Source organism: Prionailurus bengalensis, chromosome C1, assembly GCF_016509475.1.
Source record: "Prionailurus bengalensis isolate Pbe53 chromosome C1, Fcat_Pben_1.1_paternal_pri, whole genome shotgun sequence".
Lineage (NCBI taxonomy): Eukaryota > Metazoa > Chordata > Mammalia > Carnivora > Felidae > Prionailurus > Prionailurus bengalensis.
The window spans coordinates 149,426,349-149,451,376 of NC_057345.1; the positions used below are offsets into that span (position 1 = coordinate 149,426,349).

The 25,028-nt window shown below is 43.3% G+C and overlaps 1 protein-coding gene across 15 annotated transcripts in view; it reads left to right on the plus strand.

Moving 5' to 3' along the window:
- The window catches only part of TANC1 (tetratricopeptide repeat, ankyrin repeat and coiled-coil containing 1), a 241,983-nt gene that overhangs the window by 161,651 nt on the left and 55,304 nt on the right, over positions 1-25,028 (plus strand). For 4 of the 15 annotated variants that reach the window (XM_043576845.1, XM_043576846.1, XM_043576834.1 and 1 more), the window contains 6 exons: positions 1,247-1,377; positions 2,424-2,610; positions 15,903-16,166; positions 21,650-21,772; positions 22,558-22,839; positions 23,715-23,872. In XM_043576845.1, coding sequence (XP_043432780.1) covers positions 1,247-1,377; positions 2,424-2,610; positions 15,903-16,166; positions 21,650-21,772; positions 22,558-22,839; positions 23,715-23,872 — 1,145 coding nt within the window. Of the gene's footprint in view, positions 1-1,246; positions 1,378-2,423; positions 2,611-9,378; positions 9,785-15,902; positions 16,167-21,649; positions 21,773-22,557; positions 22,840-23,714; positions 23,873-25,028 lie in introns of those variants that run through there. The other 11 variants (XM_043576847.1, XM_043576838.1, XM_043576836.1 and 8 more) reach the window with 8 other exon arrangements.

Genomic DNA, 25,028 nt, shown 5'->3' on the forward strand with positions numbered 1-25,028 from the left:
ACTTGTTTTGATTTTTGCGGTTCCTTAAAGAAGGCAAAGTTAGCATTGAACTTTGGTGGTGGAATTGTAGCTCAAAGGTAACACTGCTGTTTTGTTCTTTCCTCTTGTTATCTTTCTAAGACTCACCTGCAGATTTCCACGTCTAGGAAAAATTGGTTCATGAATGTATAGGTCTGAGTCTCTAGACAACAGAAAAGAACAAAACATTGAGTGAGAGTATTACAGGTTGCATATTGCTTTTTAAGTTCTAACATCTGTAAGCAGAGTTTGCTTTATATGTTTTTTGTTTTTTTAATTCCCTGATGGATGCTGATTTAAAAATACAGGAAAGGTGTTAGAATGGTGTGAATATCATTTCGTCACCCTTAATTAAGTTCCCTTAAGCCTTTGGATACAAGGTTAACCTGTAGCTCAACATTTAAACCCAACAATAGAATGCGTTTAAGTGGGAAAAATAAGATGGCCAGCCGGTCAGGGAGGCCAGAGGAAGGACAGGTTCTAAGCATGCCCTGTGACCTTCAGGTTAACTGTGCTTCCAGCATTACTGTGGAGTGTGCTGAGAACACAGCCTGATTTTTCTACATCCCCATGTAAACAGCAGAGTGTATTCTTGGGCCTGGTCCCCTGGGACACATTTTGCTGGGTTTTAAAATCTTTGTTTCAGAGTAGATTCCTGACAATTGACCCTTGAGTTGGAGTCCTGGCTTTGACTTTTGACTGTGGTGGGAATGGGGTATGCACAGGACATTTCCACCAAAGTAGTAATGCCCCTGTCTTGGTTAATAAGAGCTGAGATTTCAGGTGTACCCCAACATTTAAGTAGCCGAGGTCTCTGCCAGTATGCCACTGGGGTTTAACTTTATTTCAGCCTCCTGTGGGCGTTGGCCACCCTATGCTTTTAAAGAGTTGAGATGAAGGGCAGGCCTCTTTCTGCCTTTAGTGTCTCATGTATACCTTTTTCACAGGACCTGGAAATAGGAATTGCTATCCTATAATCACACTGTGTTCTGATTCAGGTCAAATACTTCACTCTTTGCACTTGGAGTTTCTCTTTTACTGTTTTCTTAACCTGTCACAGCCTCTTAATTAGAATGTATTGCTTGAGGACAGGCAGCATTGTCAAACTTTGTGCATTTTATAAAAATACACAAAAGCCCCAGACAAGCAGCTGCAGCGCGGACTCCTCCAGATGCAAACCTGAAATTCCCCAGAGGGGCATCTTCATTGTTTTCTCTCTTTGTTCCAGAAGCAAAGGCCGATAATGAACCGAGCTGTTCGCCGGCAGCTCAAGAACTGTTGACAAGGCTGGGATTTTTACTGGGAGAAGGGATCCCAAGTGCCACACACATAACCATTGAAGAAAAAAATGAAACCATGGTAATGCCTGAGGAAGACCCTGAATGTCCTACCTGCTCAGAGGATGAACGAAGGCATAACCGTCTTCTCCCCCTCCCTGAGTGAGGAAGTCCCTGTTCAGTCCATGAGTCTGGGCTGTTGTGTATTGAAGTTTACTTCGACAGTTTGTGATTTCTGCAGTGGGGAGGTGGGGAGAGGCAGAAGGGCGCAGAACTGAAGAAAATGTCCACATTAACCTTCAGGTCACTACCCAGGCAAGGGTAGCTAAATGAATTTAAGTGGCTGCAAGAATCTCCTAGTCATGATACTACTTTTATCTTTATAACACCATTCTTCTCAGCTGGCTGCTTTGGGATGTGCTTTCCTGCGCTTTTTCGTGGTGGGGGTTTTGGAGGGTCAGCGGGGTGAGGAAAAGATTTGTAGGAGATGAGGCAGAGACAAAATAAGAGGAGATCAAATGGTTCCTGCATGGGAGAGCACGCTGCATCCTAGTGAATGGCAGCCTGCCGCTTCCCATTCGAGATGTATATGTCTGCATGGCTGTGAGGGGCCAGAGCCTCTGCCCCCTGGGAGGGTCTCTGCCAGGGTATCACACACTGATTGAGATTGCAGTGGCCATCAGCCTCCTTGCCCTGACCGCAGAGCCCATAAATCTTCAGGAATTGAATCAGGCTGCAGTGCTCGTGAAACATTACAAAAACAGAGTTCCCAGATTTTCCGTACAGAGGTCAAAGAACCCATTTGTCTTCTGCAGACTTTAAATGAAAGGAAGTCTGCCTGCTTGCTATTTCTGTTTTATGAATGTGCATTCCCACTAAATTATTTCTAAGACTGCCCTTTTAATTAAAAAAAAAAAAAAGAAAAGAAATCACAAGGGAGGGGGACAGAACAAGAATATTTCTCTTCTAAAATTTGGAAGACCACATACATATTAAGCTCCCTAGTTTTAAAAAGCTGTTTTCCGTGTTCCTGTTTTGAGTTTTATCGCTGTCGCACCAGAAACAAAAGACTGTGTAGCAGCATCCTGTGTAAAGCCGTGCTAACTCCTCCTTCCGTTCGTCTTGCAGTGCACAGCTCTAAGCCAAGGCATCAGTCCTTGCTCCACACTAACAAGCAGCACCGCATCTCCTAGCACCGATAGCCCCTGCTCAACCTTGAATAGCTGTGTCAGCAAGACCGCAGCCAACAAAAGTCCCTGTGAGACCATTAGCAGCCCTAGTTCCACCCTGGAAAGCAAGGACAGTGGAATTATAGGTAAGAAGCACACGACTCGGTAATGTAATGGCTCCATGTACGTCAGCCAGAGCATTCACCGGGCACTTCTTAAGAGGATTTTAGCGTGGTCTGTGAAGGTCAGTCTGCCAGGGCCCGCCTTGTTCTTCACAGACCGCGCTGGCTCCATGTGCAGCCGAGAGGATAAAGCATCAGCTTTTACATTCCTTGGTGTTTGTTTGTTTGTTTATTTATTTATTTATTTATTTATTTATTTATTTATTTATTTATTTTCATAACACTGGGTTCATTTGGTTAAAAAATTTCCAGACCAGATCTGGCCTGTGAAGTTATAAAATTTTACCTCTTCATCGATTAATTCCATTTGTTGGGGATCTCATCCCACGAAGACATACACCAGGGCAATAAAATCCCTGCATATTGAGGCGTCGTCCTACCTCAATCTCAAGGTCATTTATTTCCTCACTTATTTCCAGGCGTTTGTTCTTTAGTTTCTTTTAATGGTATCTGACCGCTTGTTTTGAGGCCAGAATTTTGTAAGGATATCCATCCTGTGCCCCACACACCCACACAGTAGGTATGGGTGTCCTAAACTGTGGGTCAGGAGACACAGATTCTAGTACTGACTCTTAGGATGCTTAGCTGGATAATCACTTGCATAACATTTGAGTTCTTTGCACACTTCTTTCCTTCTCTGTAAAAGTAAGGATTCTGATTAGTTCAGTAGATTTTAGTCCCAGATGCACATTAGAATCAACTGGGAATTTAAGAGCCCTTGTTTTTACATCTTACCCCAGACAAGTGTGCCTTTATGTTTTTTGCAGTTGGGGTTGGACACCTGTGTGTCTCAGGTGTCCAGCTTGGTGCCTTTCAGATAACAGACATGTGGGACCACTGGATGGATTGTCCGGGCCCTCCTGTGCTCCAGCGTTGTGCTGCTGTTGAACAATATTCAGCTCTACTGAACATTCAGTTCCTTCCCTTTTTCTGAGTTACACACATGTCTTTGAGGAGTATTTTGCATTTTAAGTAAGTGGACTGAACCTCACTTACTTCCACATTAGAATATAATTAAAGGGAATGACATTTGAGCTCCTTATTTTCTTTAGTCACCTTCTATTTCTTTCAAGTGTAATTTGCAAAACCAAGTTGCAGGTTCATGCACTGTATATTTTGGAGATTGCCCCAGAAGACCTGTGAGATCCCCGATGTAGACCTCACTGCAGCTTTCTGAGGGGCCCTCTGCATAAGGATGGCAGTCCGTGCCCTCAGTCTTCACTTGTTTCAGGCTCTCCAGTAGGTTTTCATTTCCTGCAGTTTTAATTGTCTTACTGAGATGTACTCACATGTCACAGCATTCACCCATTTAGACCACTCAACAGTTTTAGGTCTGCTCAAAGGCGTGCAACTATTACCACCATCTGATTTCAGAACATTCTCACCCCAAAAAGAACCGTGTAGCCATTAGAAGTCACACTGCATTTCCTCCACACCCCTAGCCTCACTTGTCCAGTAGTCTGCTTTCTGTCTCTGTTGATTAGTTCTGGACATTTCATTAAAATGGTGGCTTGATGGGGCACCTGGGTGACTCAGTTCGTTAAACGTCCGACTCTTGGTTTCGGCTCACGTCATGATCTCACAAATTTGAGCCCTGCATTGGGCTCTGCACTCCCATGCACCATGCAGAGCCTGCTTGGGATTCTCCCTCTCTCTGCCCCTCTCCCCCTCCCTCTCTTTCTCTCTCTCTTTATGTCAAAATAAATAAATAAACATTAAAAAAATAAAAAATAAAATGGGGGCTTGAGGTTTCTGTAGCAAATTTAAATTCTTTCACTCAGTTTTAAGCCCTTACAGTGAGCTTATTCTACTGATTTCCTGTTCTCTCCTCACTCCACTTCCCCACCTACTGTTTAGGTCAACTAGTTTTCCCCAGTGTTACTTCTGTCCTCACACCCTCTCTCTGCGCTGTCCATCACTAATGGGTCTCTCGTATTCTGCGGTAGCCAGTTGACTTCCTTTACAGCATTCTTCACCCTTCTGAAATGTCCTGTCATCCATAGTTTACCTTCCTTCAGAAGAGGAGTTGGTCAGTGCTACAGTTTTTTGGGATAGCCTTTCTCTTTTCATGAAATGATCTGCCTTTGACCTTACATGCCTCTAATTATAACCAAGCCAGTTTCTTGTTTTGACAGAAACTTTTTCAGTGACAGAAAATGACCTTCACTCATTTATTCATTCCTCCTGCTCTCTGTCTCTCTCTCTCTTGTTGAGATACAGTGCTGCAAATTTAAAAGTGTTCTATTTTTTGTTTTTTTATTTTGGGGGTGGGGGGTCGTGCACATGTGGGCAGGGGAGGGAGCAGAAAGAGAAGGAGAGAAAGAATCCCAAGCAGTCTCCACGCCCAATGCAGAGCCCAACACACAGGGCTCGATCCCGGGACTGTTAGATCATGACTTGAGCTGAAATCAAGAGTTGGACACTCTGTTGCCTGAGCCACTGAGGTGCCCCTAAAAGTGTTGTAAAGAGTGGAAAGAAAAGTTGCTGGTTTTGTTTTCTGTCGTGTCATTGAGAAATTGAGCTGCAGGAATACCAAGGCTCTTAATTAGTACTTGCAAAAGTACAGTTCTATCCAATCCCAGACTGGTTAGACCTCCTATCATATGCTCTCCATAGCACCTCAGTATTTTCCTTTAATTTACTTGTTCTGGTTTTGTTGTTTATTTTTGTCTCCATATGGATGGAGAGCGGTCCTTATTTATGTTATTCCGGCTGTCTACTGGGCTCCTAGCATGGTGTTGGGAATGAGAATTTAAGGAAGAATTGTTGCCACTATCAAGTTGCATCAAAGGAAGGAATGTTTAATTGGTTTTGAAAGAAGCTATGCAGTATTCCCATTCCAAGTTGGCATTGTCACATCTTTTAATGTTTGTCTTGTCGTTAAAGGTAAATGACACGTTTCATGTCACTGAGGCTGTCCTTCATTCCTTGGCTCCAGTCAGACACGTTCCCTTAACTCAGCTTTGCATGAAAAATGGTGCCCATTGAGATGAAGTGTTAGTCATTAGGCAGTGTACATCCATTTTTCACAGAAGACCCCCAGCTTTGGAAATTGTGCTTCTTACTGCCTTAGCTGATCTTCTGCAGGGAGTGAGGACTGTAGGCGGCTGAGAGGGAAACACTGCTGGGGACAATGTTCCTCTGTTCACTCTCCTTCCATGACCTGCAGAACTAGAACCTGTTGCCAAGGGATATAGGAGAGGGTGTGGTAGGGAGGAGAAGGGGGAAAAAAGCAAGTATTTCCTCTCTAGGCAGACTAGCCACACCTCTTTGAAGAGGCAGGATTGGTGGGGCCAGAGGAGGCAGAGTGCTTCCTTCTGAATTAATTCAGGGTATGCAGGTTTCATGGCCTCATCACAGAGCAGGGATCTGTGACTCAATTGTGGTTTTGTGATTGCTGGGGGTGGCGTGTGTGCTTTATCTACCTGAGGAGCATGACTGTTTTTATAAGGTGTAGCCTGGGAACAGCAGCCTTTAGGCATCTTAAGTGTTCAACAGAGTAAAATATTCAAGAACACAGTGATCTGAATGGGTAATGATGAAGGTGAGCTACCTTGGCTTCCTGCTTTGGAAGGCCTGGCAGCTGCTTGTCATGGGCTGATTGGGATCCCTGTTCTAAAGTTCCATAGGCCCTGGAGAGAGCAGGGAGGAAATTTCCATTTAATTTTCCACTTTAAATTGTTTAAGATTTGTCAGCCCGTGCACACAGTTGCTGTGGCATTGTGTAGTTTAAGGTAGCTGCAGGCGCCCATATGGAGCTCAGAATTGTATGCACAGTATTAGCACGGTTTATATAGGGCACTTAGGGGAAATTTCAAATAGTTTTAACCCATCCTTAGAAATTCCTGGCCCTCCTCTTACTATGTAAGCTGATTTCCATCTTGCCGATTATACTTAATCTACATGTTTTTGCTCAGCAGATGCCATGAAGGGAAGGTTCCGTTCCCACATGCTCACACAGCCTTGTGAGGGCTGCCGTGGGGTGTCCTTCTTCTGCTTCTGCTGGTTTTGACATGTTGCGGGTGAAGAGAAGTTTCTTTTTGGGAACAGCTTAGTGGGGGAGAGGGCAGAACAATGACCATTAGGAGAATTTCTTGGACCCCTTCCAATCTTTCTGTGTGGAGGTCAGAGGGTAGCAGATCCTCTGCCCTCTGTTCCAGCTTTATTGTGTCCTACAGAGGGGAGTCTCACTTCACCCTACTTTGACGAGGTCCAAGTTCTCATGATGTTCTTTTTTTTTTTTAATTTTTTAAATCTTTATTATTTATTTTTGAGAGAGAGAGGGAGAGAGGGAATGAGCAGGGGAGGGGCAGAGAGAGAGGGAGACACAGGATCTGAAGCAGGCTCCAGGCTCCGAGCTGGTAGCACAGAGCCTGACGTGGGGCTCGCACCCATGACCCGTAAGATCATGACCTGAGCAGAAGTCAGACGCTTAACCGACTGAGCCACCCAGGTGCCCCGCGTTCTTATGATGTTCTTTAGAAGTATCATAATTCTGTCATGCACAAATCCTGTCTTTGACAGCTAGATGGGGAGTAACTGAATTCCCTACAAACACATATATTTTTTAAAGTAAAATTTCCTACCCTGTAGATAGTAAAATCATTAGCATTACCTAGAAATTAGTGTCTGATTTTTCAAATTTGCAGTGTGAAGACCTTCTAAATGTGAAACTATACTCAATCAGCATAAGGTAACTTTTTAATAACTTGCTTTAAAGGGAAACCTCTGTAAAGAAGTGGCTCTTAAAGGGATCTCTTCCGTGCCTGAGAAAACATTTTTTCTTAGTGACACTCCTTTGAATAAATTTACTTCCACTGTTAACAAATGGAACTTGCAAACTGTGTTAATTTCAGCTCAGAAAAAAATGAAGTAGGTGTATTCCCTGGAATGCGTGTGAATACCAGTTTGATTATTTTTTATTTTTTATTTTTTTTTAACAAGCACTGTTTGATTTAAACATACTGTTTAGTTTTTGTCTGTGCCCACATCATGGTCAGTGTTTGTGTGTGTGTGTGTGTGTGTGTGTGTGTGTGTGTGTGTATTTCAAGAAAATAGGTTATTTCTCTCTTTAGGAAGAAAGTGAATGCATATTGGATGAGGAGAAACAAAACCCAGCTTTCCTATCACGATTTAAAAACAAAATAATAATCCTTCCTATGCGTTAATAATAGATGTGCCCAGGAGAAGGACTTATAGGTAGCAATTAGAAAAATTCTGGCTGAGTAAGAGGCCATTAAAAGTTAGTCATCTGTCCCTTCCAGGCCCTTCTTCTGCTGTCTCCTTGTACCTGCTGACATTTATAGTCTCCGAATTACTTTCGTAGTATCCCAGATCTGTTTCCTGTTGAGAGTTGGTATTAGGACAGCTCTATGAAGGAGGAGGGTTATTCTGAATGGACTGCATCCACATCTCCCCCACTGGGCATGTGTCCCACACAGAGCAGGTGTGTTGTTCACCTGCCCAGCTTCCCAACACCTGAGCCACCACATTCCACCAGGCCAGATAGCTTTCAAGAGATTAAGTGCACAGAATATGAAAAGGGTAAAGAACTTAGGCTCTTCCTGCTGCCTTTCCCCGTTCTCTGGCGGGGAGGTGTGGTGCAGCTTGTTTTTGCTCTTTCTCCCTTTGAAGCTAGAAGGCAGGTGTAAATTTAGGCAGGGGCATACCTTCACAGAAACATTTCTTTTGCAAACGTGGCTTGCAAGAAATACTGGGTACTTGATTAGTATCCTGCTGGTGCTTGCTAGAGTTTGATAATATTTGTCTTCTGCCCAGTAGCTTAGTATATTTAAAAAAAAAGTTTCTCGTGGGCTGACTTTTATCTTCCTGTGACTCAACTCCCTCCTAGGCTTGTAAAATGAGAGTGATTCCAGAGGTAGCTAGAGACCTTTTGTTCCTTTTATTTCCTGGACTTTGTGTCCCAAGGGAGATGATCATATGCATAGAGAGGCCTACAAAGAGGAATTAATTGTATTTTATTTTCATTTTAACCTGTTGTAAATCCTGCCCTTGTGATTTTATGCTAATACTGCTTTGTTGCCACCTGTATTGCCCTGCTTGCTACTAAATTGAAATGCTTTGAAATTGATTTGGTAATAACTATTTAGAGTGTTTGAGATCTGTGTTAATATTCATTTTGCTACACTGCCTGCAATTTAAAAAATCATCCTTAATTATAGAAGCTTTTTCTTTTTAATCTCCTGGGTGAAGGAGGAAAATTTGCCTTTACATATATAATTTGGTAATATACTTAATGTGGGAAAGAAATCCTTCGTGATGATTCGAGGCAGCAGAATGCCTGCTGTAGTACTTGTATTCACAGTGTAGTTGGATTCTTCAGGCTGTTGTGTTGGTGTAGCAAGCATTTATTGGCACCTACTGTGTACCAGCAGCAAGTTTCTTCAGCATCGTTACAATAAAGCCCAGGTACAGTATCTGTTTCCAAACTTGTCCACCTGTGGAACCAAAGAGTGGTCTTCCGCCCTTGGAGACCTGGGCAAGTTATCAATTACTGAAAAAGGGTTTAAAACATGGCAGTGATTGACACCTCTTGATGGAAGATGTATGCTGTAGGTGCATAATAATAGCAACTACTGGTGGTGCCTTGTGCTCTTTTCTGGAAGAGTGCACAATTCTGGGGAGTCACTGGACTATGTCAGAAGCTCCAGTGTCTGTGCCTTCAGTATGCAGGTTAGGTGAAGCTTTACCTAAGCATGGCATTGGGTGTTATCGCTAGAAAACTTCATGGTGTTTAAATCCACAGGCTTTTCTCTGGAGTCTGTTACCTGCTGTGTCAGACTGTGTTTAGGCAGTGTGGCCTATCCTCCACTCTGCCAGTGCCCTGCGCCCACTGATCCTTTAGTGTTTCCACAGTCTAAGGGACTTCACAAATACAGCTGTGAACCATGGCTTGGGTCCTTGGCCTTCCTGCGTGTCATAACAGAGCATGCCTTGCGCAATGCCATGAGCACTGAGCTGGAGATTTGGTACAGAGATCTGTCTGCCACAAGCCAAAGCATAGTGCCGGTGTGCAAATCCAGAAGGGGAGCAGGGCTCTGCAGTGCTTTATACAGGCCAAGCCGTTGTCCATCGGAAGTTGTGGAAGGAGAAGCCAGAAAGTCCCTGAGAGCCAAAGGTAACTCAGGCCACCTTCCTTGTGGCATTCCAGGCAAGGACGAGTTAGGTTGAGTGCCTTCCCTGGAGTCCTCTCCTCGCCAGGCTGAGGGAGGTAAAAGCAGTCACTCCAGGTGAGCTTCCTCTGTTCGCTCTGTGGTTGGTTACTTTGCAGGTGGGGCTGAGGGAGAAGCCCAGTCTGGTGTTTCTGGTCCGAAGGTTTCAGGCAGGCTGGTTTCATCCATGCAATCCTTCCCTTTGTCACCTGGGGAGATGCAAAATACAGCACAGCAGCTGCGAACTGTGTAAGCTGTTGGGGGTGAGCAAGGGAAGAAGCGAATCCTGTCAGGCCAGGAGGACCAGGGCGTTGGGCACCGTTGCTTCCTCGACTCTTCTCTCTGCCCTTCACCCAGTCTCATTTAGACTCGGGTTTCTCTTCCCAAAGTTGTTAGTGATCTTTATGCTGGCAGGTCAAAGGAGGTGGTGTATCTATAGTATAGCTGGGATTTTCTTTTTTCATTCCCGTCTCCCACTTTTCTAAGCAACCATTATGTCTTTTTCTTGTTTGATCTTTAATTCATTGGTCGAGCGTTTTAACTTTTAAACTTTGTGTCAATCATCATACTGAATATAGGAGTTGAAAATGTTTCTTTGTTTTTTCAATGCTACTCTATTTTCAGTTGTGTAGGGAGGAAAACATTCTTGGGTATTCATGATATGTGAGGCACTTTACATACATGTCCTTATATCTGATTTTGTCCACAACCCAAGGAAGGACAAAGGACTCTCTTTCTAGAGCCCTGGCTTTGAAAATTGTAGAACACAAGACCGTCTGTAGAGTGCTTGAGACAAATGTCAATTTGTGGGCTTTTTAAAAAGTCTCTTCAAAATATATTTTTTGGTGTATGATTGTATTAGAATAAATTAGGGTGATGCATGTACATAATTTGTAAATACATGGGTTTGGGATACATGCTCCAGTTTTTCTGATAGTGTGGCATGATCAGAACAGCATGGGGCACCATGACAAGGCTTCAGGCTGTATGCAGCTTTCCTGCCTGTACGACTGTTAGGAGTATTCAGCGAGTTGACATATGATAAGGTCTTAGAACCCATACATGGTAAGCACTGTTATATTTCTGTTAGCCACTGCTGTTATTTCCTGAGGCTGCTTTATACTTAATCCCTCCCCAGTGGATTTGAAATGCTTACAAATAGACATTTAGTAAAATAAGATTTTTTTTCCCCATGATGATATGAGCTGAGGAAAGAAAATAAAAGCAAGTGAAAGAGCGGAAGGGAGGGAAGGTGAGGGGGGGTGGAAATGAATGAAGGGGGATGGGAGATACAGGTTTCTATTTAAGGACTGAATAAGTCATGAGGATGAAAGGCATAGCACAGAGAATATAGGCAATCGTATTGCAGCATATGGAGACAGATGGTAGCCACGCTTCCTTGCAGCGAGCACAACATAATACAGAGTTGTTGAATTGCTTCGTTGTACACCTGAAACTAATGTAACATTGTGTGTCAACTATACTTAAATTTAAAAAAATAAAAATGCAAAACAAGGGTGAAGTCAGGAGTCAGGTTCATAAGACTTGATTCGTTTTGCTTCTCAGTGGGCAGAAAGGTTTAGGATTCCTAGCAGCCTGTACAAAGAGACACAGTCAGATACCTAATTATGATGTCTGTAAGGTAAAGACAAAAATGTGCCCATCACTAGTACTCTGCCTGGAGGTGCTTACCCCTTATGGGCCCTCGGAATTTGAACCGAAGCCCTTTGCACTTTTCACATCTTGTCTTTTCTCCACCTCAAAGGGAGACAAATTCTGCTGTTTGGGACACTTGTTTGATATGGCCTTTAGTTCCTCAACAATTCTGGACTAATGCTATAGTCATTTTAATTTTCTTCTTATTGTTCCTTTAAACTGTAACTTGATTTAGATCCATCTGAACTACTTACTGGGGCCTGGACTTAACACTGATTTTTTAAAATTCTATTTTAAGTGTACATTCAATATATCAAAGAACCTTCAATAGGCAAAGAAAAGGGTGGGTGCAGGAAAGCTGGGAAGGGAAAGGAATACAGTTTTATTGTAGTACTTTATATAGCAAAACATTTAATGTCTCTTCCACTTCCTGGCTGCTGTGTGCCCATGACTGGCTTCTCTCCGCTAGCCCCTGCCTGAGGGCTACTGTTTTTAACAAGGCAAAGTTCATGAACTGCAAAGTACTTTTTAGCCACACACACTTAGAGAACTTTTGCTTGTTGAGAGCTGTGTAAGGCAAGGGGAGTTTCAATACATATTGTGTAGGCAGTCAGAAAGGCCGGTGTTAGACCTACCACTAACCATGTGTGTGTTTGTGTGTGAGAGAGGTAGGGGGCGGGGGGAGAAGGAGAGATTAGTCTTTCCCAAGTGCATTCCATATCTGTAAAGTGGGTTGATGGTTCTTAGCCTGTCCACCCCTTCTTAAGCGCTGTGGTGATCATGTATATGTCCTAACATGTTTTGAGTGTGCATTGAAGTCACGTAGCTCTTTGTGCTAGTAGGTTTGGTTAAAAGTGCCGTTACTACATAGAAATGAGAACACGCCGTCCCTGGTTAAAAGGCGTTTGCAATGGTGTGCAGAGTCAGAAGTAGCACGGGTGAATCAGTGAGCAGGACCAAACCGAATTTAATACTAAATTGTGAGAAGCAAAGTCTAATCTCCTAGCTTGATAAAACTTGAGGTTTAATCATTTAACAGAATACTGTGAAATCACTCATTTAACAGAATACTCTGTGTTGGAAGAATGGTAGAGACCCTGTCTGAATGATAATGGCCAGTCTTAATTGACAAAAGCTGGCATCTGTACGAGTTGAAGAAATAAAATGTTAGAAGTTTTGAGTTGTTAGGGAACTTGAAAGATCCAAATCTCCAGAAAATATCAAATGTCACTTAGTTTTTTTTCAGGTGGTGCTTTTTTTTTTTTTTTTTTTTTTTTTAAGTCATCATAGTGGGCATTTAGTTCCCGGTGTCCACTCTCTGTAAAGAGAGCTTTCCTACTATTCTTCCTTTCCAATCTTTTACTCTAATAAACTTTTGCTTGCTGCTCAAGCAAATAAGTAAAGTCATCAGAGTGGAGATGCTGCCATAGGGGTGTGTGTGTGTGTGTGTGTGTGTGTGTGTGTGTGCCTGTTAACATGAAAGTGACTGATTAACTTAATGAGGCATTTGAATTTGTTAGCCTGGAAGAAAAATAGGTATTTTTGAATTTTTTTTTTCCAACGTTTATTTATTTTTGGGACAGAGAGAGACAGAGCATGAACGGGGGAGGGGCAGAGAGAGAGGGAGACACAGAATCGGAAACAGGCTCCAGGCTCTGAGCCATCAGCCCAGAGCCCGATGCGGGGCTCGAACTCACGGACCGCGAGATCGTGACCTGGCTGAAGTCGGACGCTTAACCGACTGCGCCACCCAGGCGCCCCAATAGGTATTTTTGAGTAGACTGTCATTTGTTGTAAGAACCAGCTTCTCTTTCTTGGCGACTTTGTTGTTGCCCTATCCGGTGTGCTTCTTGGGTCATACAGGAAAACTGCTCTTGTTGGGCCTGGATCTGCCCCATTGTCTCTGTGTCAGGGCTTCATTGTGGGGCTACACTGTGGGGCTTCAAGCTGTGTGGGCTGCATCTGGTGCTGCAACGTAGGGAGGAATACTGTGAAGGGGGGCAGTCTTAGTGGGAGGACCTGTGGCTGGAGAACTTCTTGCCTGCCTGCACAGTGGAATGTGTGTCTTAGCTGAACACTATGAGGGCAGTTGGGAGAGTCTCCTACTTAGAAATACATTATGAACTTACCCTCATTTTGAAATGGCAACCCCATTTTGGACTTCCCTTTTCAGCTACTCTTCCTGCAGCTGAGTGTTTTCCTCCTGCACCCACTTTCCTGCCACTCATCAGTACCTGGGCACCTGTGGCTGAACAGTGAGAATGGGACTGCCAGCCTGTCCCTGCAATCTAGGACCCCTGACCAGGTCATCCCTGTTCTGTTCTACTGCCTCTGGTGCTGTCATGGTAGCAGGAACGAGGGAAGTCCCAGTCCCTGATCACACTGCTTGTGGACTGAGTTAGGACTCAGACCTTTGGGGTTATGACTCTGATGTGTGTTGTGCTTAGGGAAAGCAAATGAGGAGAAACCTCACTCTGACTTTCTATGTATTTTTGACCTTAAGAGTATGTGCCCCCAAATAAAACAGCAACAAAATAAAACCAAACAAATCACCTCCACCTCTGCTGCCCCCCTCCCCCCGCCCCGTCACTGTTTCTGTAACTTAGATATTGGGGTAGCCTGGGAACCTAACTAATTATGTCTGCAGCAAGAGCATTCTGAGTCCCAAACAGTGGGCTAACAAAGGAAGGCCTGTAACAATCACAGCTTATTAACAAGATTACAGTTAATAATAATTAATAAGCAATGATCTCACTGATAGAGTATTCCTATGAAGCATTAGCACACTCCGTGCCATATAGTAACCTGAAATAAATGTTAGTGGCTGTTATTACGATCATCACCAGCATTTTCAGGGTGGAAAGAGTCATGCTTGCCATACTTATGTGCATATGAATGGTCCATTTAAAAAAACACACAGGGCTGTGACTGATTCCAAATAGATGGAGATACCAGTTTTAATACTATGGATAGAATACTTGGAAATGTTGGGAATAATGGCAGACACCCTGGGGTGGGCCTGTCCCAAATCAGCTTAGATTTTTGTTGGAGACAGAAAATCAAGTCCTGAATCAATAACCATAAGATTAAATGTAGCGTCTCTGAGCACAGCTGGAGGAGAAGTTTGTTCATTTGCTTATTCATTGAGCGCTTAGTATGTGCCAGGCAGGGGCTGTGCTCTTCCGAAAAGGGGGGTAGACACTCTGAGGCTCCTGTGTGTAGGAGGGGTTTTTAAATAGGGAGACAAGCAGTGGATAATGAGTCCACACTGGAGCAGCAGGACTAAAGGACATTTTAGAATCGTGACAGAATGTCTTCTGTCACAGCGAGGAAATTATTTTGTCTTCTAAACCTTAAAGAGTGTTGTAAAAATAAACAAAACAAAACTCTCTCAGACCCTTTGATCCTAGATAAGCCTGTTGCAGCTCATTCACCAGCCTGCTGATAGTATGTATCGTCGGGGTTATATTGATGAAGTAACTTAATCCAGGTGGCTGAGTTCTATTATACCACACTCTGATCTGCCACATCCCATTGAATCTCTCACTTACGGGCCTAGACTGTGTAGATCCAAACAGGAAACACAAAGGGAGCAGAGGACATGGCCCTTGTTCTCTAGGACACAAGCCAGTGTTGGGTCTGTAGTAACCTGTGCTCGCAAGGGGCTCGGGTCTTTAAATTAGAAGTGGCTATTGGTAGAAGCCATGTAGGATGAATATTGCTGTTTTCTTACATCATGTTCCTCCTCTTTTGCCAAGATGGTTTTCCATGCTGCTTTTCTTTCTTCAAGGTTAAATTCTGTAGTCAAGCATCCCTTCCCATGCTTGTGTTTTCTGTGTGCTGGGAGGTTTTCCACTCTATGCTGCTAAAGGAGAATAAAATCACATCATTCTTTCTGATTCATCTTGAACAGATGCTATAAAGTTTAATTCTAAGGATCAAATTCTCTGCTTGACTTTATAATTGTATTTTTGTTCTTCTAGAATCTCTCCTGCATCTTTTCTGCATTAACCATTGTACCACCGTGTCCTCTGCCCCATATACAAATGCTAATTTGGAAAAAAAAATGTTTATAGGTTCAAAGGAATTTAATGAGATATGAATTCTTTTGTGAGCAATTTATCTTTAAGAGGGGATATATCATCTCTAGATTACATAGGTTTACTGTTAACTCTCAGATACTTTTAGACAGCTTTTTCATTATCTTACCAGGCTTTGTTCCCTGGTAGAATGACTTAGTTTATTTCCCGTGATAAGCAACATTCTTCTAATGTACCAAAATACATTGTATGAAACATAACTTTGATAAAAATCTGTGTGGACCGGAAAAGTTTCATTGATCACGGGGAGGGCAGTATGCTTGTGTTAACTCTCAGCAGCCCCAGCTGTGCCTGGCCTCCTTCAAAGTATTTTGGTCTCTCATTTCAGCCACAATTACAAGTTCATCCGAAAATGATGACCGGAGTGGCTCCAGTTTGGAATGGAATAAGGACGGAAGCCTAAGGTTAGGGGTACAGAAAGGAGTGCTTCATGATCGCAGGGCAGATAATTGCTCCCCAGTGGCAGAAGAGGAGCCCCCTGGGTCAGCGGAGAGCGTGCTGCCCAAAACTGAAGCCTCAGTTGGAGATGGTCCAGTCCCTTATTCTCAGAGCTCCAGCTCGCTAGTAATGCCACGGCCCAACTCAGTTGCAGGTAAGGTCATGCCTCTCTCCAGAAGGGTTATCTCACTGGGTCTGAGGTGCCCCATGCTCACTCTCTCCACTTGGGAATCTGGTCCAGACACAAGCCAGATTTGTGATCGTGGGTCAGGCACTTACCTTGTCTAGGCCTCAGTTTACCCACCTGTAAACATGATAAGGCTGTCCTTAATGGTCTTTAACTGATCCTTCCACTCTGGAATTCTTTAAATCTAATATTTAGACTCTATGGCACTTTGTGTATGAAGGAAGAAAGTACCAAAAATTTTGTCCTTGTTTTTGGTACTTGAAGCTTGAGTGAATTTGTACCTTCTTATTATATGTTGGTAAACAGGGGTCATTTACAGTGAGTTTGTTAATACCAACTCAAAGAATTTTGAATCCAACTTTCAAGCTAATTTTTTTATAATCAAGGCTCATCATACAGATAGGAGGTCCTCTTGCTGTATCCTTCAGTTATAAGGGAGCTCACAGCGAGCCATAAGCAGCCCAAGTGCGGCCTGTCAGTCAAGAAAATGAAAACGGGAAAGACAGGCACTCCTTAGTGGAATGGGGTCAGCTGGAACAAGAAGGGGATACAAAAGGGGTGACTGTTGCTAGTTGACAATCGGGGGTCCTCAGACAAGGAGAGCAGTTTGGGATGGGCGAAGACAGGAACTCTGCATCCAAGCTGTCCTGCCTGCTCTGACGGTCCCGAGTTTCTAAACTCCACGCTCCTGGGTTGAATTTAGAAGATGACCTTGTTGCAGTTATTCTCTGTTACCAATATAGCACTGAAAATTCCCCCTCTACTGACACTCCCAGGTTCTGTCTCCCTGCATCAAACGATTTTTCTCTACTGTTCCTTGGGGATGTGGCCAGCCAGACTGGTTGTTCTTGGGCATTCTTTTTTCAGTGGAACTCTGAAGCAGCTGATACATAAATGGCCCTAATGGAAAAGTTCTGAGGCGCAGCTCTAATTCACTTTCAAAGGAAGTAAATGGCCTTGTTTCAGAAGAGGGATTTGGCACGTCTGCCAGAGAGAAATACTGGGGAGCGTTATGCGTATTGAGTGATGGTTCTTCCGAAAGCTTTTATGCCCTCCCACCACTATCCTGCTACATACAGCAAAGTGTGTTACACCCAAGGCCTTTTAGACTGTGTCTATCTACCTAGTTATGATGAACAATTCATTTATATGATCCCAGAACCTGATAGTTTTATTGACTTCAACAGAATAGCAAACTTGCATTCAATTTAATCAAGCTATTTTAAAATTAGTAAATGCATTAATACATTAATAGTGTTGGAAGCACCCCGTTTGGGGTTATGTTTTCTGCCTGATGTTCTTTCATGTGATCTCCTGGCATGTGGAGTGACAGTGGGTGTGAGCTGAGTTTTTCCAGGAGACTGCGGTGATTATAGAGCAGCGCTTTCTGATTTCTGCTGTGCTTATTCATTAGCGTCTCTGTACGCACTTGAGCTAGACCTCCTGTGGAATGGGAGGGTGTTACCTCTGGGTTTGAGCGTGGCTGCCTGGCCTAATGGGTTTGCTCATTTCTTCTGTGTTGCAAATTTTATAAACTGAAAGCTTGTTTTGGAAGGAAATAAGCAAGTTCCTTACCTCATGGTACCTTTTAACAAGCAGGAGTCTGGGAGAAACTTCACTGCCTGCCTTCCTACCCCTGAAGCTGGACCTTAGTTAAGAAGTAATGGCAACTCATATTAAACAAAATAATAATAATAATAAGAAGTAATGGCAAGACTTTTCCAGTATCATTGAAAAGAAAAGATTCAGGTCATATAGACTGTGTGTAGCACTTTGTCTAGTGATTAGAAGGCCAGCTGTTACAAACAGGGTAGTAAACAACCCTCAATGTTAGAAGGCCTTAAATAATATGTCACAGACCATATATTGCAATCCCTGGGAATTATTTGCATCTGAAGATCCATGCAAACACAAATTGCCATTTGGGAAACATCAAGTGAGTACATTTGGCATATGAGGGCAAGAGTAAGGACTGGCAGATGAAGGAAAGGCGATACCAGGCTTCTGGTTGCAGCTGCCCCAAGGGACCTGCCTGCCCCTTCCCCCAGGGAGTGAGCCTATGGAAGTGAGTTCCTGAGGTTGCCAGCCTTTACTGTCAGTGAGCCTGTTACAAAGAACTGTGGTTGTCTGTTCACTGTTGTGTCTAATACAATGAAATCAGTAAAATTCTTACGTCAAAGACTATAAAAATAAGTTGGCTAGGTTTGGAGATTGTTTCACTGTACAGAGATTTTCTTTGTAAAGGTATCTGTTGGAGCAGAATTGGTTTAAAATGCTGCAGTCAGGTTATTACTTTATACTACATCAAATGTGTGGCATGGGCACCTCATTCCTTTATTAGGAAACAGGAGGAGAAGCCTTTAACATGATATCTTAGATAATCTAGAAATTGGGTAATTAGGTTCCACTGTTTTTGACTAACTTCTTTTTCTTTTGAATTGCTAAGTGGATCGCAGACACTGTATTTAGTTTTCTAGAATACCAACAAACAGAATTACCAGCCAATTTTCTTGAAATTCCAACTGGTCATTGCCTCGACTTAATAGTATTTACCTTTGATAGGTTAGTCCATGGTATTCAACCGATGTTTCTTTTTGTTCCAATTAGAGAATTTTCCTTCTGCTCCCTCCACCCTACTCCACCCCCTCAAAAAACTCTCCTGCAGCATCTTAAAATACCCTTCTCAGATGGTCGATGTGATGTGTGTGTATGCAACAAGTGTGTAATTTAACCATGGAGCTACTAGCTGTAGGTTTACGGCAGCATAAAATTATTGTTTTCCCTCTGCTTTTTCTCAGCCCTGAGTTGTGTTGAGGATTTTGAAAACAGTTATCGTTAAATACTGGAAGTGAGTCTAGCTGTTGTGCTGGTAATATCTGAAACTCTACTGTACACATGTGTGAGAAGGCAACACGTGGTCCAGGTCGCTTGCTCTGGTAGGTGGGGAGCACCTAAAGCTTCACTGCCCCAACTCAAGTCTCTCTCAGTGGCCGTGACAACGCTGTAGGAAGCAGTGGTAGCTGGCAGCTCCTGTCTTGCAGCCCCACTGAGCCACGGTCTGTTTCGCTGCATCTTAATCCCATTTGCAATGGAGAATCAGAGCTTCGGAGAGGGTGAGGCCACTTTGTTGCACACTTTGGAGCCAGAGCTATAGTGACGGTAAATCTGAAAACAGAGGTGTTTGAAGCCTCACCATCTCCTGCATCTATGTCAAGTTAGGGCTTTTATTTGCAATCCTCTCTTTGGAATGCCCTTTGTATACTCTCCTATTCTTAGTCCTTTTAGTTGTCACAAAATTATAAACTGAATGTCATGTTCTAAGGGGTTAGGGGAAAAAGAGAAATAGGAAGCCCTTTGGAGGCTCCAAGTGTCTTTGAGTTCTCTAGGGCTGAAGCAGCAGGCCAGATATTTGTGGCTGTTCCAGCTCCAAACCCAACTTGGCTTATGGGTTACAGCTGTGGCTGATCCTTCTCCCCACTCCCAGCCTCCAACATGTGGTGTGTCCACAGTGAGGCATGCTGAGGAAAGGGGGCATTTGCAGAGGCCTGGGTCAGAGTCCTAGGTCCCAGGCAGGAACCTAGAACTATATGTTCCAAGCGATATTATCGTAGGGAGCCAGAGTAATTAGTTTGGTCCTGGTGGCCCTCCTGGAAGTTTCACACACCCTACTTGTGAAGGACTGAGATTGAAGCTAGAGGCTGCCATTGGATTCCCATAAATTAGGCTTATGTGGGAGTCCTACATAAGGACTTAGCCGAATGTTTCTAATGGGAAAGATTGGTGTGGAATATTGACATTAGCATGCACACGATGTGTACCTAGGCTGTGGATATACACCAGAAGGATCCAGGAGTATACGTGTATGTTGTTGTGAAGTCAAGGCGTCAGATGTCTCTCCTGGGACTGGGAAAGTGAGTAGGGCATGGGGTGGATTGCCCTTTGGGGAACGTGGCAAGAGGGGACATGCCACCACAGAGCCAGGCCTTGGAGCCGCCCAGGTGCTTATTGAATGGAATGAGGAGGGTGGTGCTAACAGTGATGAAAGCCCCAGGAGGGGAAATGGGGAGGACCCAGATTGGTCAGATGGTGCTGGTAAATGGCTGGATGCTGTGCAGCCAGAAGGCTTTCGGCAGACAGATGGCCCAACTTGACTTCTCTCCCTCAAAACTTGGTCCCGCTAATGATTTTACCAGTCCTTAGAAGCCTTAGCCCTCAGAATGCCACTCCTGTTCCCCACTCATTTGCCCTCAAATGATGCCTGTATTTTATTATCCTGGAAGAGAATTGTACGTGTAGGATCAGCAGTATCTTAATGTTGGGTCACCCAACCCACAAACAAATTAGGTTAATCCTATTTAGAATTCTCTCATTGTGACCTAGGATATATATGTAAATAAGAGGAGGCTCTTTTTTTTTTTCTTTTTTTCTTTTAGGGTAAAAACATACTGTGTATTTGTTAAGATTTGCTAAGAATTAGCAACATTATTTTGTATTGGTTGTTTTTATTTTTTATTTATTTTTAAATTAATTAATTAATTTTTTAATTTTTTAAATATATGAAATTTATTGCCCAATTGGTTTCCATACAACACCCAGTGCTCATCCCAAAAGGTGCCCTCCTCAATACCCATCACCCATCCTCCCTCCCTCCCACCCCCCATCAACCCTCAGTTTGTTCTCAGTTTTTAAGAGTCTCTTATGCTTTGGCTCTCTCCCACTCTAACCTCTTTTTTTTTTTTTTCCTTCCCCTCCCGTATTGGTTGTTTTTATAATCGAACTTGTATGTATGCTCGCATAGACCCTTAATGCGTTTTAACTGGTACCTGTGTGGTGTGACTTACTGATTTGATCAGAGGTAAATATTACTTGTTTTTAGAATTTTTAAAAATACACATAAAATAGCATATAACATATACATAAAAATGTAAAGCTTAGGAATGTTTATTTCTGATGAAATCCACATGGCTCCTTTCACTGTCCTGAGCTGACTGTTAGTGTTCTGAGCACCGTGGAATTGTACAGCAGAATCTGCTCCCTGAATTAACAAGGTTGGGATTCCAGCAACAGCAGAAGGCTCTCCAGAATTGCAGGGAAAGACCTCTGGGACCGTGCTCTGTGTCTGCAGTATGTACTGCAGCTGTATTGAGTGACATGTGATGGTCAAGTTTCTTCATAAAAATTGTTGGTGGAGTCTGTGTCTTTCCAGGAATAATGGAGAATTCTGGAAACCATAGCAGCACAATTTTAAGAATGAGAGACACTTGGTTTTTGCCACTTTTCGGTGAACTCCTTGCTGGAAAAATAAGCTGGGATGGGCAAACAGAACTAAAGTTACTTTGAAGTGAATGGAAAGCCTGGACGGAATTGCTTAGTAATTTATAATTTGTAGTAGTTTGGGTATGATATTAAAATCAACTTTGAAAAGACTAAACTTCAGTTTAATATTACAGCAACAAGCTCAACCAAGTTGGAGGATCTGAGTTATTTAGACGGGCAGAGAAATGCCCCTCTTCGAACGTCAATTAGATTGCCGTGGCACAATACAGCCGGAGGTAGGGCACAGGAAGTTAAAGGTACTTATCTTTGCATCTGCTGGGATAATGGATATAATGAGCACATTCACTCAACATTGAGGATCTGGGATAACCAGCGTTTAAGCCAGCTCATTTAAAACCATGACGTGAATTGTGTGTGTGTGCTAAAAGTTTGTTAAATGTGCTAGGAAGCCGTCCTTTAGTGGTTTGGGACTTCTTCCTTAAAATATGTGATGAACTCGTTTCTAGAGTTGGAAAATAATTCCGCAGTATATTATTTTGGAATGAGGAGTAATTTAACACTCACTGGATATTTTTTGTGACCAACAAAGAGTCAGCTTTGTTTCATTTCCCTGGGCTGTTGGTCACCTCTTAAGTCTACCCGTAACACACAGTCGGGTGGTCGGGAACCTTGCCAAAGGGGCCACTCATCATCACACCAAGATGAGAGCTGGGGCCCCGTCTCTAGGAAAACATTTCCATTTTACTAACACAGTAGTGGAAGGAGCCTATCTTAAACACTGTTTCAGACAAACCGATGAGGCCTGGTTTGGCCACTTGAATCCCTTTTCCTAATCCTCTGGTGTCTGCCCTGAGTCATGATTAAAGAAGTAGCAAGTCATTTTAATAAGACCCTTTGTAAAACCAACAGGGGATTATAAATGAGGTATTACAGAAGTATTCATAGAACCAGACTGGAAATACGGATTCCTTGTAGGGTAAACCTAAGTTTAGGCTAATACTAAGTATATCAGTGTATAAAATTATGACATTCTTCTAAAATAATGATTGTTTTTTGTTTTTTGTGTTTTTTTTTTTCTAAGCACGATTTGCTCCCTACAAGCCACAGGACATTTTGTTGAAACCCCTGTTGTTTGAAGTACCAAGTATAACGACGGACTCTGTGTTTGTGGGAAGGGATTGGCTCTTTCACCAGATAGAAGAAAACTTGAGGAACACAGAACTGACAGAAAATAGAGGAGCCGTGGTGGTTGGAAACGTGGGCTTTGGGAAGACCGCAATCATTTCTAAGTTGGTGGCACTTAGCTGCCACGGAAGCCGCATGAGGCAGATTGCTTCCAGCAGCCCCAGTTCACCACCAAAAAGTATGTGCATATTTAAACACTCGTCTAGTTTATGATATTCGTGTCAGGTAGATGGGGGACATTGCTGTGGGATAAACAGTCTCCATTTTCCTCAAGTTGTTCTAGCTGCCGTACCTTGTCTGCCAGCACATTGGGAAACCTGTTTGAACCCTTCCATCTATCCTGGCACCCAGGAAGCCATCACCTGGGATGAGAACAGCCTTCCCTGGTCTTGTCTCAGCTGTAGGGCCTGTGAGGCCTGATCAGGTGCCCTGGAGAGTTCGGCTCCTGGCAGAAAAACCCAGGAGGAGTCTGTGCACGATTCTTTTGTACCCTCTTCTCCACAGCCTTTGTCCTCTGTGCTGGGTTTACTCATAGTATAAAAACTAACTTAAAATAGAAGCCAATATTTGAGTAATCGCATCTTATTGTATGTATAATAAACCCATTAAAAGAAAGTGTCTCTAACATGGTGAACAGGAACAGTGAGCCATGAAAGTTTATTTATATATATATATATATATACACACACACATACATATTTATATTTATTTATATATATTTATATACATATATGCGTATATGTATGTATGTGTGTGTGTGTGTGTGTGTATATATATATATATATATATATATATATATATATAGCGAAAAGACTTTATATAAAGAAAATGAAAGAAACCGGAAAGAGCACTGCTCCTGGGAGGGTATCTGGGTGTATGGGGGGCAGGGCTGAGAGGGACACTTTGTGTTCTCCGTTGGACCTTTGCATTTGGAACGCTGTTCACTCATTACCTATTAAAGTACTCTTTGGGTCTACTCAAGCAATCCGTTCCCTATCTCATCATACCCCTATTCTGATGTTGTAATGATGAAATTGGCCTCTTTCTCGGCAGCTTCGGATTCCTCCCAGGATCTTCCTTTCACTCCGTTGCTTTCACCGAGCTCTTCTGCAGTTGTTACCAACATGGCCAAAACACCCCCTGGGTCTGGGTCTGATACTCCTGAGAACCAGAGACCAAGAGAGGACGCAGTGAAATACCTCGCTTCTAAGGTAACCTGCTCCTGCTCTAGGGGACTCTTCTAGAAAGAGAACAAGATTTGTTAGTTTGGCTTCTGAGAAAGGAATAGAAAAAGGGATCTTGAAACAGAGATAGTTCTTTAATGTAAAAAGGTAGCTTTTGATAAAATAGTGATCAAGTACTCCAAGTAAAAGGTATTAATGAAAATAAATATCTCCAGACACTGGCAGGGGACTTTGATTCATCTTAAACAATGGATTGAGGGGCGCCTGGGTGGCTCAGTCAGTTGAACGCTCAACTTCAGCTCAGGTCATGATCTCGTGGTTTGTGAGTTCGAGCCCCACCTCAGACACTGTGCTGACAGCTCAGGGCCTGGAGCCTGCTTCAGATTCTGTGTCTCCCTCTCTCTCTGCTCCTCCCCTTCTCATACTCTATCTGTCTCTCTAAATAAATAAATAAACATTGTAAAATTTTTTTAAAAATTAAAAAAAAATGGATTGAAAGAATTCCTCAAAGTAGCAGGTGGTATCACAGGTGCTACAAATCCATCCTTACAAGCATGTGCTGTCCTTCACTTGGGAGCCTTGAACGTGATCCAGTTCACCACGCCTGTTCTCTGTTGCCTGGGGACTTTGGTTCCCTGCATCCCTCTGTCAGAGGTTTCTTGTGAGGTTAAAAAAGAGACTTGGCTGACTTTCTCTTGATAGATTCACGGTCATCAGGGTCCTTCTGAAATTTTCCATCTGCTCAGCATCTGTGACAAGTTCACAAGCCACCCTGTGCATTAGAACAGTTATGTCTCTCACTGCTAGTGACCTGCTGGGGTCTCCCTGGGCAGCAGTGGTGGGGCAGGCAGAGCTGGGGTGCATGAGGTGGATGGTGCCAGGGGCATCTAGGAATGCCCCTGGATTCAGAGGAAACGCTCTGAGGGTGAATTTGGTGCAGGGGACTGAAAAGAAGGCTTTTTTGCCCAGATCTTTGCTCCTTGCTTCTCCTTCTCGGGTGAGAGCTGCTCCTCACTGGCGTAGGCAGCTCTGGCCACTGATTGGCGACAGTCCTCTAGTCAGAAATGAGCGATCTGAGATGAAGAGTATAGTGCAGACTTCAAAGCCACCCTGCTATAGTGATTTTTCAAACCACTTTGTGACCTGCAATAAGAGATATATTTTACCCGGAAGACCTGTGCAC